General features: G+C 41.1%; 1 protein-coding gene across 4 annotated transcripts; it reads right to left on the minus strand.

The window, feature by feature from the left end:
- Nucleotides 1-453: 453 nt before the first annotated feature.
- gigyf2 (GRB10 interacting GYF protein 2) lies at nucleotides 454-18,342 on the minus strand. 4 transcript variants are annotated; one of them, XM_042428828.1, is made up of 29 exons: nucleotides 18,230-18,342; nucleotides 16,078-16,129; nucleotides 15,719-15,884; nucleotides 15,443-15,538; nucleotides 15,070-15,178; nucleotides 12,931-13,036; nucleotides 12,190-12,230; nucleotides 12,058-12,099; nucleotides 11,782-11,883; nucleotides 11,116-11,327; nucleotides 10,819-10,966; nucleotides 8,903-9,142; nucleotides 8,619-8,791; nucleotides 8,101-8,257; nucleotides 7,808-7,974; nucleotides 6,771-6,865; nucleotides 6,465-6,593; nucleotides 6,200-6,330; nucleotides 6,002-6,102; nucleotides 5,674-5,814; nucleotides 5,413-5,571; nucleotides 5,069-5,317; nucleotides 4,866-4,988; nucleotides 4,436-4,720; nucleotides 3,589-3,791; nucleotides 3,313-3,464; nucleotides 3,011-3,204; nucleotides 1,159-1,300; nucleotides 454-1,065 (listed from the first exon to the last, which is right to left on the minus strand). In XM_042428828.1, exons 2-29 carry the CDS (start codon nucleotides 16,113-16,115, stop codon nucleotides 998-1,000), a joined length of 3,969 nt encoding a protein of 1,322 aa, XP_042284762.1. In that variant the 5' UTR covers nucleotides 16,116-16,129; nucleotides 18,230-18,342; the 3' UTR covers nucleotides 454-997. The 4 variants fall into 4 exon arrangements, with proteins under 4 accessions (XP_042284762.1, XP_042284759.1, XP_042284763.1 ...); XM_042428825.1 differs by having other exon boundaries at nucleotides 11,707-11,883; XM_042428829.1 differs by having other exon boundaries at nucleotides 4,469-4,720; nucleotides 18,230-18,341.
- Between the last annotated feature and the right edge of the window lie 309 nt (nucleotides 18,343-18,651).

An 18,651-nucleotide genomic window follows, 5' to 3' on the forward strand; every position in this document is an offset into this window, starting at 1 on the left:
ATTATATGAATCCTGATAACTGGCAACACTTTCATGCAGCCTTAAACAACTTTTCATTTTTACATTCTCAGTTCTTAACAGGGTCAATGTAAAATGTGTTTTACTTGTAGTGTGAACTTGTGAATGCATGTGGATTAAATGCTATCTGAATCGTTCAGACACAGGTGTCAACAGCCCACACATCAGACTGTTTTATTTCATACCGCAATAAAAAAGTATGACTCCAGCAGATCATTTTCATATATTATAATACAGATGCAGAATTGAAAGTTTATTCTTTAAACAGCCTAGTATTTTACAAGAAATAGATAACTACTTGGAACTTTTGAACATGTCCTTAAAACAGGACATAAGTGGGCACGAATCCTTGGGCTCTACTTTGCCATCATTATCCATGAACACCCAGCAGAAAACAGGGAGGGAAAAGAGAAAAGGGGGGATTAAAGTGTAGGGGAAACTTTCAATAAATAAAATGAAAACAATGGATATAATCTCTATAACCTTTCCCATAATACCCCAACCACCCAACCCATTTATCCACACTTAAAAAAAAAAAAATCCCATTGAATGGAGGCCAAATTTGAATTTGGTCATCACTGTGAGTTTCTACAACAGGGCATGATTCGGGACTGAGCAGCTGATGCCAAATTGACATCAACGCCTCTGCAGGCTTTCTCCACAAACTTAAGTTCATTTGGCGATTGCTTGCTTGACTGGTTGGATGTTTCAATGACCAGTTTCCATTTCTCTCAGGGGTTTTCATCAGATTATGGGTCCTTTAGCAACAGGAAAACACACCCTGCCTCAGAGATGACTGTTTGTTCACAATTTGGAATTTATGAGAGATTGATTACCAGGGAATGCCTGATAAGTGGGAAACTGAAAAAATAAAAGGTGAAAGACGTGGAAGCAGTCAGGGGGCCGGGCAGGGGTTTGGGTAAAACAGCTGCTGTTCAAATCGGATACAGTCAGTGGGGGTTTGCTTGGCTGCAGTCCCTTAAAAGTCCTCCAAAGTCTCAATCTCTCCCATATTCAATCTCTCAGATGACGCATTCACAGAAAAACCTGAAAAAGAAAAAAAGAAATGCATTTAATGGATGAAATATGAGTGTTGGGTGGATACGTTTTTAGATTTAGCAGATGGATGTTTGCTCTCACCTAAAAGGCTGGGGTCTGCGCGGACCATCTTCTGCTTCTTTTTCTTCTTCCCTGAGGTGACAGTTTCAAAGCGCTGCTGCTGGCCACTTGTATGGTTGGACTGGTAGAGCGATGAAGATCCTGTTCCACCCCATACAGAATCCTTGGCAAGAGAGAAATGTGAATTTAAAAGACCGTTTTAACTGTGAAGCTTTGATCTCCGACACCAGAAAATTCAGATTCTTGACATAACGTGGTCCCACTACATTTGGATTGTGATTTAAACCAGATTGATCAATCTGGCTCCAAATTATGAATGTAATAAAAGTCATTTAAGTTTTCTCATATAGGCAGATTATACTGTTTCAAATGGGAGTACCTTTCTATTCAGCTAATCAGCGCTCACGGTTTTATCGAATTATACTGATTTTTTTGATCCATCATTAGTCAAGATCTAAAGATGGCAGATTTGTCAAACTGAATTCCCTCTAAAATGTTTAAAATAATACACATTTCTATTTTTTATCTGATGTATTGCTGCAACATTTTTTAAAAACGGCAAATGGAAAATTTAATTCATAGCAGGTACACTTTAGATTCAACCAAATGTTGAAACGAACACCAGAATATTCAGGGGTGTCGTACAATGTGGAAAATGTTCAAACTTCCCTTTAATTTAAAGGGAACAGTAGCTTGATGCTTAACGTATTTCGTTGAGACCATATTTGAAGGGCACTTGTAGCACTTTTGGAATCTGAAACAGCTCCTAATGCTGTTTAGAAACAAACGAATACTTCATTGGGAGAAAGAAAACTTCCTCAATAAATCAAAGTGCCACTTGGGTGAAGCTTAAAGGCTGCAGTGTTGAAGGTTTAAGAGGCAAAGCAGCTGACTCAGTCCAGACAACGATAGTCAGAATACGTATGATAGAGGCGATTTAGGTGTTAACACTGGTGACTTACATTTAGCACAAATAAAAATTATGATGCTAGTACTTAAAATTATACAACACATTCCTGCAAGCCATCAGTATAGCGAGATGATCACATGGCAAGACACATTTGGTCTTCATCCCCATTATGGACTTGTGTCCTTATTGCATTTTTTCCTGAGCGCCAGCGTCTTTTTTTCAATTGCTCCCTCTCTGAGGAAAGAGCGTATGTGACCGCCCAGAGAAAAAGAGTGCTCCAACTTCTTTGTGTGGCCACTCTGAGAGCTTCAAGTTGAAAATCTCTGAACTTTTCAGAAAGGCGCTAGCGTCATCACTGTCGCTCCTTTTCAGGCAACCAATCACATATTCGATGGGGCGGGACTTGTAACTCTGGTAACCAAAAAAATGGAGGAGAAGCTTTTTCTAGCTGTGTCTGTCTATCTTGAGCTTTACGATATGCCAATGTCAGACAGAAACCATAAACAAAAGATAGAAAAGCCCATTTGTGGTTAGTCTATCACAAAACAGTGGTTAGAGGTGTGATATGTTGTCACAGGAATTGTAAAGATATTGTTGTCACAGAATCAAAACCCACACGCAGCGTTTTTTTCTCTCACCGCACAAGTGCTTCAAACCTGCACCCTGCCAGAGAAAAACGCTATATGGATATAAGCCCTAAGAAGGACAGGATAAGCAGCCCACAGACAGTTTTAGGAGCTGAGCCAGATGGTGACGAGGGAGATTCAACAAACCAGAAATGTAAACAATAGTGGCCTCAGAGTGTGTGACGGCATTGGCTTCGTCAGAAGACTTGCTCTTATTGGTTTGAACATGCCAGGCAACAAACTATTTCGAGACGGGTTATGTGTCGTGTCCTTTTTTGTCGTGGCTTTGTAAAACAAAATGAGACCTGAAGCACACGACCACGTCAGCCTCGCTCACCTGCTGCTGTTTGAGGGCTTGCTGTTGGTTCTGCGGTGTCGGTTTCTGTTGGTTAGCGTTCTGTTTGGCACGACGTTCCAGGAACTGCTTGGCAAAGTCCTTGGCCTCGGGAGTGTCCCCCAGGTAGGCCCTGACATAATCGTGCACCTCGTATGGAGAGTCCACTTCTTTCAGGAAAGATGCAAACGTCGGAACTGGCAGGGAAGCAGATGAAGAATATTTGTGATTTTGGCTTCCAGAAATGGTCAATCAATAGTGGTGGGCAGTCGGTGCCTTTGTAACACATATTTTTTAAGACTTACCATCCAGATTGTTGGCTGTGTTGAGCGTGTGCAGGGTTTGCTCACACCACTGCATGAAGGTGTCCTGCTGGCTCTTATTGACCCCTTGGAACAACTTAAGCAGCTTCTCCTCCTCTTCTACCTTCTTGTTGGCTCGCCCACTCAAAGAGTTACTTCATGTGCACAAACAAATAAAAGATTAAGACCAAAAAAGTCAGTAGGATCCATGTATTACTAATATCCTCAATGTGGTAAATTATGGTAGGATATTTTTATATTTTGGCATCCTTAAGGTACCTGAGGTTGGCATTGCCCTTGTTGTTTTTCTGAGCATTGCTTTTTCTGGGTTGGGGAGGTTGCTGGACGGCCTCCTTCACAGCCTCATCCCAGAAGCCCATATTAGAGTTGTGGGTGTCGCCCCAGATGCTGCTGGGGTCCGAGCCCCAATTAGAGCAGGTGCTAGTGTTAACAGACCCCCACACGGAGTTGCTCAGAGATGTCTGTGAAAAAAAAAAAAAGAAAGAAAGAAAGAAAGAGAGAGATTTACATAAGACTTGTTTCTAGGGCTGCAAGTATCATTTTCATTTTATCTGACTATTACTTTCTCTGTTGTTTCCCATCAGTTTCCTATAATATTTATAATCATTTGCTTTGTACGACTAGCAGTTCAAAACTCAAAAGATATTCGGATTACTATCACATGATAGTAAGAAAAGCAGCAAATCTATACAAGTTGTAAGCTGCAAACTGAAAGTTGTAACTTTGCTTGTGACTGAAAAATGACTTAAATGATTGATCGATGATCTAAATTGTTGCTGATTCATTTTCTGTCAATCCACTAATTCATTCATTAATTTATACTTTCAATATTACTTCCTTGTCTCGCAAAGTATCTTTTGAGGTTTTTACATTTTAAGAGGGGGGCTTAGCTGACAGTTTTCATGATTGTTAAAATTTCAATAGATTTGGGAAGTGAAACTGTTTGAGAGCCAAAATAAAAAACCACCAACACAGACTGTTTGTACAGTTGGGTTTTCACATCCAAACTGAATGAAAGCTCCATTAAGCATTTTTCCCTGAATATTAACACATTTTTACTAGTAGTGCTGAACCCATTGAATATTCACACCCAGCTCTGTCCTACCGAGACACTTCCAGCATCATATCGGTCACGTACAGTTCTGTTCTGCGTGCGGGTCTGCTGGGTAACAATTGGGTGTGGCTGCTGCTGTGGCTGCGGCTGCTGCGGTTGCTCCTTCCTCTGTTTCATCTGCTGGGCTTCCTCCCTCTGAATCTCCAGCAGTGACTTGGTAATAACTGGCTGTTTGGCCACATTTCCCCAACCGGACAGCTTGGCCTGCGGCTGCTGAGCCTGTTGCAGGGCCTGTTGCTGCTGCAGCTTCAGGAGCTCCTGCTGTTGACGTCGCTGCTGCACGGGGGCGAGAAGGACAAAGAGGGATTAAGCCTAAAACTAATTACTGTGCATGACATCAAGTATTTTTATAATTCACAACATGTACTAAAACAAGGCTAGTGACAGAACAAACACACAACCAGGCTGCTTCCTGTCTTACCTCTTCCCGCGTCTGTCGTTCTCGCTCCTCTTCCAGTTTCTGGATCTCGGCCAGTGACAGGGCGTTCTGAGTCTGGCTGAGTGCGTTGCTTGACTGCTGGCCCCACTTTGACGACGATGGAAGCTACGAACAAGGCGACATGTTTTGTCAACTTTAAATACATTTGCTCTATGTTTCTGCTCACTGATCCTCCATGTCCTTACCTTCATTTGTGCAAGCTGCTGCTGCTGCTGTTGCTGTTGTTGAAGTCGCCTGAGAGCCTCTTGTTGCTGCTGCCTCTGTCTCTGCAGCTCCTGCTGTCTTTGGGCCTCCTGCTCTCTCCTCTTCTGCTCCTCTTGTTGCTGGGCCAGAACAGCTGCTGCTGCAGCAGCTGCTGCCTCTTCCTCCACTCGCTTCTCCTCCTCACGCCTCCTTAATGCTTCAAGTTCCTCCTGCTTTCTGCGCTCCTCTTCCTGGTGAGGTAACGACATTGCACAGGGCGATTTAGGGAGACATTTCTCAAGTCCAGGATGGAGGTACCACATATTACATGTTTACTTTGGTTTACCTGTTTGCGAAGGAACTCTTCTCGTCGCTTTCTCTCCTCCTCTTCTCTCCGTCTCTCCTCTAATCTGCGGAGAGCCTCCTCCTGTGCTAGTCTCTCCTCTTCTTCTTTTTGCCTGCGTTGCGCCTCTTCTTGCTCTCTCTGTCGTCTCAATGCCTCCTCCTACACGTTTACAACCGTGGTCAGTTTCATTGCCATCAGAGAAAAGTGACTCACAACGCTTGCACAAACACTTAGAATAATGTTACTGTTCAAATGCTCAACCTGTTTTTGTCGTGCCAGCTCCTCTTCTTCCAAGCGTTTACGTTCCTCCTCCTGTCGAGCCCTAAGGGCCTCCTCCAGCCGTTTCCTCTCCTCTTCCTCCCTTTTGGCTCTCATTTCTGCCTCACGCCTCTCCAGCTCCAACTGATGGATGAGACAATAAGAATGGACCTACAGTATTATCTACATGTATGAAAACATCAAAGTATATTTATGACTTCTATCCAGTTTCTGACTCTAAACCTACGTCATAAAATGATTCTATACTAGTATGATACTCGTGAGTTATGTTCACTAAGACAAAGAAAACAGAAAAGTAATCACTGGTTACCTTCGCAGACCTTGACTTCTCTAACTGTTGCATCTGTTCAATAGTTGGAGCCTGTGCCATGGAGTCTATTGGTAAATCCCATACACTGCTACCATCCCACGCTGTTGAGAAGGACAGAGTATGATACATTACACCTGCTGTAACATAATTTTTTTCCCCTTTTGCTCTCATGTGAAACAAACTAAGGTTGAAACTTACTGCTCGGAGCAGCTTGCTGGAGGTTTGGTGTGCAGGAAGCCTGAGAGGACGGGTTCTGCATTTCCCACACAGAACCAGAGTCTGGTACAGACAGGGAACGTGTAACAGGAGGTAGAAGGCTCTCCGATGCTCTACAAAAAGCAAAAAAAACCACACAAATTAATATACGCAATGCTCTTGATGTCAAGACTTCTAAATACTGAAGTACCGAAGCAGCACTGGTACAGAGGTAGGGCAAAACAGGTATAAATGAAGCGTTTTGAACCTTAGCTTGAGAGCCTGGTATTGCTGTAGAAGCAGGTTGATCTGCTGTTGATGTTGCTGTTGCTGCTGAAGAGGAGCTGAGCTGAGGGCTGCAGCTTTCTGCTGGGCCAGAGCCTGAGCATACTGCTGCCTGAGGACGGGAAGACAGGTAGATAAGAGGAGGAGAGGGAAGTTAAAATGTGAATAAATATCATTACACATATTACATGTTTAAGGTATATATTTACTACCAATTCCTGCAGCAGGTCTAGGATATTACTACAAAATTCATATTTCTAAAAAAAAATCAGATATGACTCTGGCCTACCTGAGGAGGTATTGATATTGGAGCTGCTGTAACTGGTAAAGGTTGAGAGCAGTGAGCTCCTGCTGCCTCTTCAACCTTTCTTGATCACCATCACCCTGCATCATAGAAGGAGACAAAAACTCAGAACTGAAGAACAATAAGCAGTCAAAAAAACATGGTGACTACACACACGGGAGACTTCTGGCCAAACATCCTGATGGCAGCTTGGCAGAAGAGTGTGCCCTCCAAACCGGAAGCACCTGGATCTCAAACTGGCTGTTTGGTCGGTCTCCAAACAGTTTGACCAGTATTGAAAAACTAACTGACCTTTCCATAAAGACTCAAGGCTGAGGTCTCTACTAAAAGGTGGCTCTACTAAATATAAAGCTCAAAGAAGTGGAATACTTAATCAACATTTTCCTTTTCTTTACTCACAGCAATAGATAAGAAATTGTTTTTAATTTGGCATTGAAGTCTGTTGGTCACTGACAAATAACACGCACCTACTGAGATTTCACATTGTTAAAAAACAAATATTTGATTTAGGACATGAAATAATTACAATGGAAAACTTACCATGTTTGTAAAACTTCAGAATGACAACTTCTATCATTAAACAACATGTGATTAATCACAAAACACCTCTGTGATGAAACATCATAATCCATTTGTTGATACTCTCTCTGGTTGTTGGCTGCTCGACATTCAAACACTCCCTTGGTTCAAATGTATATTGAATATTTACTCAAGGTCAGACTATTTCATAGCAAGATTGAAAACATCATGCATTTTAGTGTGATTTCAGCAAGAATTTGTGGGGGAAAAGAAAAAAAAACCCTGCAAAACTCCACAAAACCCAAATCAGACAGAAGAGGGGTGATTCAGCACTGAATAACTGACTCCTGAAGGATTCCTCTGACACAAGTTGCAGGTAAAAGTAGCGGACTATCACACCATCTAGCGGCCATAGATGGTACTGAACATAAGTGCTGATTTACAAAGCAAATTGTTGGGATATGATAAGGGAAAACAACAGGCTACATTTTGGAAACACGTACCTGTAGAGGTGGAGGTGCGGGGCCTGGAGTGAATGGTACCCTCCCCCATATCTTCATGATCTCTCCCAAGGGTTGAAAAACTTCGTCACACCCTCTTTTGACTAAGAGAGACATTGTGAAGTAACCTGCCTGGAACCACTCAGTCATCTCCTGGTTACTGAATGGACCTGAGCACAGAAAAAAAAGAGCAAATGAGATTCAGAGGGGGTAGTAGAGCCATTTCTAAAAGAAAATTACAGAAACTAAACCGTATTTGAGCATGTAAAAGCTGTTGCTTCCTCTCCTAGTCTCACCTTGTATCTCCCCTTGGGGGTCTTTGTAGAACCACTTGAGAGCAGCCTCATGGGTGAGCGGCAGGCCTGCAGGTTTGGGCTTCTCTGAAGTCTTTGCCACAAGTCTGTCATCATCTGCCACACCATCTTGTAGGTATGCTACCATCTTTTCTGCCTCCTGGAGAATGATGCGAGCCAAGAGACAGAAAGGGTTATGAGTAATTTAATCTTTTTTTTCCAAATACCGTTTAAAACAGTACGACCTAAAATAACAGGGCTGCCTCCTCGAAGCTGATGACTCGTTTTAGTTGATAGGATGCACATCATTCTTTGACAGCTTGTTTTATAGGGAATTAACTGTTTGTCATTATTGGAGAAATATAAATATCTGGCATCTCAATAATATTCACAAAAAAAGATTTCCTCTTCTTTGAGGACTAGATTTTAAAATACAGCATTCAGCTGTAATACAGAAGCAGCAATTGAACGTTTTTGTAATTTAAATTAACTAATAATTCAGCTGAAGGCTCATAACTTACCTGCTCAAAATGTTTCAGCCCCTCATCTTCATCTGTGTCGTGTGGCACAGTGGTGGGCCTGCTTATGGGTGCCATTATACTTGAAGGGAAGGGCAGGGGGTTGTTCATCGCCACAGGAACCTCCACAGGCTTCTGCTGTGGTAACTGGACGGTGGACGATGGAACAGACACTTCTGCATTGAACAGGTAATAGAAAAGGCAGATATTAAGAGGTTTTCCGGTTAGGTTGCACCAACTGCAAAAAAAAGTCTTATTTCCAGTAAAATTAAAGAACCAAGCCTAACCTGCAAGGGTGGTAGAAATGTGGGTCATGGGAAGGGACTCCAGCATGCTGTTAGACATGGGGACGTGCAGGGGGACTTTGCAGGGCTCTGCTGGTAGCTCCAGGGGTGGTTGCCGTTCAGCTGGCCTCTCAGACTCTTCTGTTCTGCTGGGCTGGCTTGGGGACAGAGACTTGGGAGGAGCCTGGGGCTCTGAGATTGAAGGAGCAACAGGTGGAGCCTCCTCTGACACTCTAGCAAACTCTGAAAAAATAATAGTAAGGGAAATGAGATGGCTCATACTAATGTGACTCTGTTTGTAGCTACGACTAAGTATTTGTTTTTGTTATTGTCGATGTTGTCTGTGAACACAGAAGCTCTTCCAAGTCATACACTGAACTGGACATGTCTTGCTAGGATGTTAGATGAGGAAGGAACCTTGCTTTTTGTCTGTGGCTTACACTAATGTGCTCTTTTTCCTTCATCAGGCTTTGATTGCCTTGAAACTGCTGCCAGTAAATTTCCATTTTATTATTGTGGGTTGTTAACTGTCGGGCAAGGCTTTGTATGTACTTGATGGCAAAGACACAAAAAGTTACAAGTTAAGTTACTAGCAATAAAACTTTTTCCAAAACAACATTTGTTACAAAAGTATATTTAAATGTTGTGTGACCTTTTTATGTTGTATTCAGGTAATTGAGATTATACTGTATAGAAACATAATTTGGGCCATTAAAAACTTCTTCATATCAGCAAAACACAGACGTGTCAACCCTAGATGATTTTTTTGAGCACCACTTCGGTGACCTAGATGTGTCATGCAAATCACTGCTGTTCGCACAATGAATGATGGTCCATAATTTGCATGCATACACATTACAGTACATCATTTGCATACGTGCAGCAGTCAGACAAAAAATTGAGTGAAGCATTGATATGAAAATTCTTGATATCAATAACAGACTGTTTATAAAATATCTGCAGATGCCAATAGTGTCAGTTGGTTATTTATGCCTGTTTGTCCATTTGTCTTTCAGCTGCCTAAACACAGTTTACCAAGAAACACAATTTCACTTAAGCTATACACTAACCTACTACTACTGTTTCTATTGTTTAAACCTCCACAATCAAACTTTAAGTCAATTTGATTTTTGAAAATATGATTTTCAGCTAATTTGAAAAGAAGATGACAGTGTAGCTGTAAAACCATAAACAACCTAAATAGATTATTTTGTGGCGACAGTGAAATAAATATTTTAGAGCTGATTAATACAACTGTTCTCATTATAGGAAGACGTAATGATGACCTAATAATACAGGCTGAATATGAACATGGCTGTTGAAACTGTGGAAGTAATCACATCCCTCCTTACATATTGTACTTTTTCTTCATCGTGCCATGATCTGCTCCTCACATGACGATTACAGGTTTGACTGCAATATTTATTATGAATACAGTAAGTTACTATAAAAAGTCACGTTTAACAATCTGCGACATATGGACAATATAACTTAACATTACTTTGCTAGTTGAGAGGGACAAATTGTACCGGGCTACTTTGATGTCAACATGTGTACAGGTTGGCAGGTGTGAAAACATTTTAGGGCAGCAGAACAGCACAGTCCTCATGAATGAGAATACCATTCAACTGGAGGACCCTTAGATGTTTCACAGCATGACAGTGACACGGCCACTGTGGTGTTTCTCTGTAACTGAACTGACCACAATGTAGACAGACAGACGACTACTGAAAACAGATTTTCACTACTGAGGTCTGCAGTGGTATTGCACAGTACATAAAATTAAATGCATTAATTTTAAGAAAAAATCCTAATTCTTGTCCACATTCTGTTTGACTTCATATCCAGACTTTCATTTAAAGCTGTTAAAAATGCATTACAGTTATAAAATCGGCACTCAAACTATCAAAGAGACAAACCTTTTCTGTCGACTTCTCTCTTGGCTTCTGTTTCTGTCTCTTTGGTCTCCTTGGGCTGACTGTCTTCCTCCTCCAGACCCTCTTCACACTCTTCCAAGGGTCTGAAATCAAGCTCCGCCTCCTCCAGGATGGGCTCCTTGGAGGCTTTCTGATAACACAACAAAGAACAAAATTACACACTCTTTTTTTAGTATGCAGGTCACTCAGCAAATGATCTGCTCTATAATATCTAGTGAGGATGACACATTTATTTATCCAACGGTCTTCATGTGAAATCCTTCATTAATCTCCTCTTGCCTTCAGTGAGAGAAAGGCCCCTGAGGAGTCGAAGGTGCCAGCCTCCTCGTCTGCGTCCTCCAGACACCACTCTGGCAGGCTGTCCCTCTCGTCCTCCAGACTGCCGCTGCCTGACCGTGGCCTCCTGTAGCCACGCTCGTCTTCTCTTGCATCAAATGGGAAACGGCGACGCTGATCTGGGTGTTCCCGCCACCCTGCTGACCGCGGCCCATCTAGGGAAAATGGGAAAATAGTTTAGTCTATACACACACACACACACAGTATAACTAACCGCAATCCCATGATATAGCTTGGCTTCTTTAAGACTGACAGAATATATTTTATAATATTCTGGTAGTCAAGCTAAGAAACCAGCCGCTATACAGACTAAAAAGAGGAACTGGAGAATACCCCTGAACTGAAGTTGGACGTAAGGCATTTTTAAAATTTTCCTGTGAACAGACCACATAACAGTTTGTAGGCTGTGACACAAAAGTACCCTATTCTGAAACAGGCCACACAACAAACATGGCGGTACACCACAAATACATTTATCAAAAGATAATTTATCAAAGATAAATGTATTGAGGATGCGGTCAGTGCAGGGCCCACCTGGGCTTGGGGGGCACCACCGGTCACTGTCCCGTCGAGAACCCGCCAGGCGCCAGCCCCCCTCATCATCCTCACCGTTCTGATCATCACGAGACGTACGCCAGTTCTCACTCTCTGAACGCGTGAAGTCGTGCTTCCTCGGTAGGCCCGTTACACCGTCCTCGTAGTTGCTTCGAACTGCAAAGAGAAGCGTGCAGGCGGATGGTTAAAGGTGATTATATTGATAGTTGACATGTCATTTGCATTAAACTAATTTTATGCAGTCAATCAATATAAAATATAAGTTGCACCTACTAACAAATGTTGACTTTTTATAAGTCAATAATTAAACTTGCTCAAAGGTACACTTACTGTGATTCATCTGAAAATGTCCCGGAGCACCATCTAGGCCTACTAGGGTGACACAGAGCAACAAGTAGATAAGGCATTAGCCAGCGAGCACATCATGTATTGATTATTTAAGCAACTGATTTTAACACCAACCTGGGTCTTTTCGACCTGGCTTTTCAAACCTTCTATCTCCCCTGGTGAGAAAAAAAAAAAAAAGCATCTATTACGTAAAGTCATGACAAGAAGATATCAAAGCTCATACTGAAATTTGTAAACAGTCTACAGTCTTTAATGACAATGTGTCACAAGAGTATCTAAAGGATTTAATAATTCATGCTCTTAAGTTACTAATTTGAACTCTCAATTTAATATCTTATTATTTATATTACAGTTCCTCTCCTCTTGTGGAGGGCAGCCAACGCCTGTGGTGCTGCACATTTAATCAACTGAAAGTTTGAAGAGGACAATAATGGCAATGAAGACATTAAGGACGAGCTCCACAATCCTGAAGCTAAGTTTTTATGAACATGATGACATCCACAGTCTCAAAGTTTTTGTGGCAAAGCAGTCTGTTATCCTGTGAAATACATTTAAAGGTTCTCATTGTAAAGAACAATACAGCCACAACCTGACATACATACACATATCTCAAAACAAGATATAAATAAAACCGTATTAAATCCAAGCGATCAACAGTGAGTGTGTGAAGGGTACAAAACAAGACTAATGGCAGGAAGATGATGAGTTATGCAAAATCAATAGCACTAATTATTAACTCAAGGGCATAAATTACTAAATCATGTGCACAAACTGTTAATTGTTAAGCACAAATTTGTTTTTTACTCTACTATTTGCTTCATACTAAGTTGTAACCACAAATGGATATTTTACTACCTTTCTTCCCAGCTCTGGGAGCGATGCATCTCCCTCCCTCCACGGCCAAACCCTTCCACATCATCAAAACTTCTTTGGTAAAACCCTCCATCTCCTCTTCCCCGGCCTGAAAACAATCATAGTTGGACATGACCTCATGAGATCTTTGTGCAATTGCACAGCATAAAGTAGCCTTCAGGAAGGATGTTAGATGTTGTGATTAAAACAACGAACATGTCCGACCACTAGTAGACTGTTGCTCACAACATTTTGATTTGCTGTAACAAATAATCAGAAAGTCAACACCCAACTTCTGCAGCTTTTTGTCAATGATGCTTAGATGAGTAAATTTGTTGTGCTCTACATATTCTTTATCTTTATTCTTTACCAAACACACAAGCATAAATGAACTGCCATCATCCATTGAACATATCTGCTGAATCATTGTACTATCTCTCTTCCTTCCTTTGTCCAAAAGGTGCACAACAAACCAGCTCTTGTGGTTTTTAATTCATCTAGCCTCTCATGATGCTATCCTGCGATAGTGACAGTGCAGTTTGGCTATAGTATGTTATATTTTCCTCTTACTGTCTTGCAGTTGACAAACAATAATCTGCATTACTGACACAATTGGATCTCTTGTAACTAAGTCTACTTCCTGTTTACAATCCCTCTCTGATATGGCTTTGCATTTTACCATCCATTTGGGCGTTTCAGAAAAGTTCCTGTGAATGATACCACTGTCCGACATGGTCAGACAACACAGTTTATTTGAAGCACACAGAAGCTTGAGTATATTGTAAATCTTAGAGCTGCTACTGTTTAAATTTGAACTCCATCTAGGGCTGAGTGATACGACAAAATCAAATATCACAATATTTTTTGACCAAGTAACTCGATATCGATATTGTGACAGTATTGAAGGGATGACTATTGGTGCTTTCACGAAATATTTACACAATGAGATTTTTAATAAATAATCATCAGCAATGTGGATATAATGACTGAACTGGGTAAAGGCAAATAATAGAACAGCTAGGACAGTCTGGTAAGTTCATAAAATTACATCACTTTACTGTAATGCAGCCTTTAAAACCAGGAAAAGACAACACTCATGCAATATCATGATATTACAATATCCAAAATCTAAGATGATATCTAGTATCATATCACAATATTGATTTAAAAAAAAAAAATCGATATATTATATATGATATATACTGATATAACCTGATAAGCAATTTGACTTACAGCTAATTAGCTTCCCACATAAATTACACTTTGCCTCATCGTTTTCTTTAATAAAGTGAAGCCACACTTAAGAACATTTACCGCGGTCCATCTTTCACTCACTACTGTTATCACATTAGCCATGCGTGCTTGTATGTAATCAAACTGACAAGCTGTTGTGTTGATGTGTGACGTAGACAGGTCCTGGCAGATATGCAGCGCATTTAGGAACCGATAAGCGGATTCAGCAACAATGCAGAAAAAACATTAAAAAAAGAAAAAAAAAGATGCTTTCTCAATGATTTGCTAAGCAAAATGTTTGATGTTAAAAGCGTAACACCCAGTGTTTTTGGGTGGTACAGGAACAAGAGATTAATTTCTCTTCTGTGGCAGTTGACGCAACACACAAACCCACAGATAACAGTGTTGCTATATACTGAGCTTCTATAAACAAGTTCGGACTGAGTAACGGCAACCTGACGACCATTAACACCACCTATTTTACAACACAGTAAATCATGGTATCCAGCTTTAATTGATTTAAGGATGTATGTGGGTGGGTAGCTGAGTGTGTGTGTGTGTGTGTGCAGAAAGTATTCTGGTCTCAAACAGGGTTTTCCATATTTGAGGCGCAACAATATGAGTTCAAGCAGCTGGGGAAGAGTATGCTGAGTAAGCACAAAACCTATACTGTGCTAATATTACACCCCTTGTCTCAAGCTGTGGCCAAATTGGTGGGATTCTTCAAAGGCATCTTAACTATCTGCAGTTGTTGTGACTCTTCTAAAACCGCACAGACAGAACAGCCAAATAAATAAAAGAAGGCTTGTTTGAAAATGAAATCCGCCATAATGCAGCTGCGTTAACTCCACCTACAGCTCCTCATCCTTTAAATTAAATTGGAAAACTTTAGTGTCATTAAGCTCTTACCTCTACCCCTTGAGGTACTTCGGCCTCTTGGTGCCCCTACTATTGGACCGCCTCCTCGCCCTGTCAGCCGAAGTACAGCCGCACTGTTTACAGACATGGAAAAATTTCTCTGCAAATACAAACGGGGGGGAGGGGACGAAGGGGGAGAAACAGCCAGTGTTCATCTCTCTTTTATGCACCTGCTATGTATTTGATAGCCTAAATAACACAAGTAATATACATTCAAAGAAAGGACAGGCTTTGACAATAAGAATCCATATGACCAGAGGCCAATATAGAATTAATTTGGGTCTTGTTGATAATTCAGAAATGGTGTCTGATCTTATCATTTCTAACCCAGATAGTGACGTGATATTATGACAAATAATCCTACCTGTTCTTCCTCTGTAAAAGACACAAGTGCCAGAGGCAGCAAGGGCTCCTCTTGCAATATGGGCAAGAACTCCTTATCGTGTAAGTCTATAGGGATCTAGCAGAGGGAAATAAGCAAATCACAGGCTTCACTATAAAGATGACAAAACATAACAAATCAAATAAGGAAGATGTAAATCTAATCTCAGCTGTTACATCATTTGCATGCAAATCATGTTGACTGCAAAGACTGCAAAGCGACATCTAGCAACAGCTAAGATGCGGATATTAAACTCACCTTGTTATCCTTTACATAAAGTGCTAACATTTCTTCTCTCCCGTAGCGATAGTCTGCGAGTTTATACTTTGGCAATGCAGGTGAGAGGGGTGGAGAGGCAACAGTGCCGCTGCTTCCGCCACCACCGCTACCACCACTGCCTCCACCTCCAGACAGGGCACGGAGCCTGCAGAGAAAGAGAGGTTAGTAAAAGCAGGAGGGACAGAGGAAGGGGAGACAACATTAAAGCTGAAGTGGCAATAGGCATGTCTGAGCATGTCTGAAAGAGGTGAACTGGCCCCCCAGTAGAAAACCAGTTTCACAACCAACAAATCACTTCCCTCAGACTTATCAGAAATTCATGCAATTCATGCAGTTACCATTCTGGTCCAAAGTTAAGTGTCTGGGTTTCGGCCATTCTTCCTTGAAGTTCTACAAATATGACAAGGGGGAGAAATAAAGCATTAGTACCACTGCATGTCAGTATTGTTATGGTACAACCGTTCTTCTGTTGAAAAACAAGTTAAATGCAGGAAAATAAATGTATGCATCATCATTGTAGTTTTTTTTATCCAACTCTCTAGTTTTGTTTCGCTTACTAGTGATGCAGCAGTTAGCTGTGTTTGTATACGTTTTAACTGGGAAAATTAGATTAGGTTATTGCAATTTGCATGACTAAACAATTTAATTATAGTTCTGTCCTCCGGCTGATTTTCGCTTTTGGAGGATTAAGCACCCATCTATACATACCAATATTGAAATATGTTGAAATCAGCATGACTAAAACGCAATCATTTATTTCTTCCCTAACATTTCAAACAAACTTACATCTACACAGACATTATCATCTTACCTATGTCGAATTACAATTATAGTTTATTTAAATTTTTCATTTCACCTACCACAGTGTCTGTCTGCTGAACAGAATTTGTAAAAATCCTACAGATTTTGTCACTTGCTTTAATCTAGTTCCCCAGGATAAACAGCCCATCCCACTAGCACACAACCAGTATACAATTTCCATCTGCTAAAGCTATTTTAGGAAGTCTCCCAGCCTGTGAGTCCAGTATGTCAAGACACCTGTAATTGACAACGGAGGTGGCCTTAACTTCAGCAACTTAAATAACTACGGGAAATATGATTATGTTATGCCAACAAGATTAATTGTCTGTTTATGTTTGTGTCTCCGCTGCCAAGACTTTTCATTTCATTAGGGCTTGAAAGCAAGGATTTCATGTCGTAAGCCTTCCTAAAATATCGGACACAAAAGGCAACAGTGGATCCACAATAACCACCGACCATATGGAAACCCGGATAAGCCACGTGTAAGTTGGTACTTAAAGCAATAAATGCAGCAGCTCAACTGAAATTGACCACACTGTGGTAAATCTGCCGCATGCATCGCACGTTTGCCGATGTTAGGCAAAGCAAAACCGTAACAACCACTGGATAAATTTACATAACTTTACGACTTATTAGATATGATTAGAGTGCCAAACCTCGCCATACCAAATTGTGTCCCAGAACCACACAACTTTTTATCAGTTTAGTTAAGCCTACCTTACATTTTAGATAAAAAGAAACTGCTTAAGTCTGCGGAAAAAATACCACAAAGTTGTTTCAAAGTTGTCGGATTGCTACGTTGTTTAAACCATTGAGTTCACCGTGTAGCGTTAAAGCTAATCTATCTATCAGGAAACAAGGGAAATATACAGTTAGCAATAATTAGACACTCATCCCGCTGCTATATAATCATAATGAAGCTGGCCGATTGTTACGCAGCTGAATAATGTTAAAAGCTGACTTGCAATGCTCAGTACGAGCCGTGCTGGACGCTCGGGAAGGTGAAGTGGAAATCATCCCGTAACCAACATTAGGTTAGCTCACGTAACAGTTAGCAAGCCAACAAGTAACATGATTAATAAAGCTATACGCAGCTTACTACCCACTGACATTAGCCAACAGATGTCCAGACAGTTGAATGATGACAGTAGAGCTTTAGTTTTATTGAAAGACGGCAGTAGAGTTGTAGTTAAAGGGCCACTTTGCTCCATGCTGGTGCCACACCAGGGCATTTTCGCTAGCGCACAAGCTAACTGCAGTTGGGCAACTAGCTAGTCAGCAGCAGCGCTTTATCCCAACGCAGCTAAACTATACCTGACATACATTTGTCGCGACAACTATAGTTCCCCAAAAGTATTGTCATGTATTTTCCACAATAATATAATGTAACACATCTCTGGCACAGGCTAATCCCCAACCTCAACACTTGTAGCTAGCGCGCTAACAGGATAGCTAACTAGCTACACGCGGCCTTCCACAACAAAATTTCCTCGTCCACCCGCCCCGAACGTCACACGGCCCGGGCACGTAGAGCCACTGGAGCCCGGTGCTGCAAGGCCCCAAGTATACATGGTGGTTCAACAGAAGTCCCGAGCTCACCAGCTAATCGGAATATGACTCTATGAAATGGCACCTTACTTAAACGTCGGATTGTTTCTTTGCTAGTGTATTAAACTTTGGCTGTCTTACCTCTGCTTGTTCTGACAGCACAAGGTTTGTATGCGAGTTGTGTGGCTCTCTCTCTCTCTCTCTCTCTTCGTTTTTCCACAAGATGGCTGAGTGTGAGTCACATGACAGCAGATAAAACCCGTATGCCGTGGAGAGATTTGCTGACTGGTACGTATTGTACTGGTATTCATATACAGTAAGGTTAATATAATCACTTTATTTATAATTCTTCTGGTGTGCACACTACATTCATGTATATCAACTACGTCACATGAAATAAACACGTTTAAATAAATAAAACAGGTATGACTTTGTTTTTACACATTAAAATGTATTCAGGGAGGGAATCAGATTGTTTATTATTGTATTATTTTAATTTATCAATTAATCACTCACTCAGTTATTTTGTCTATCTCTCTCTCTCCCTATATAAATATATTTTA

The sequence above is a fragment of the Thunnus maccoyii genome, chromosome 12 (assembly GCF_910596095.1).
Source record: "Thunnus maccoyii chromosome 12, fThuMac1.1, whole genome shotgun sequence".
Lineage (NCBI taxonomy): Eukaryota > Metazoa > Chordata > Actinopteri > Scombriformes > Scombridae > Thunnus > Thunnus maccoyii.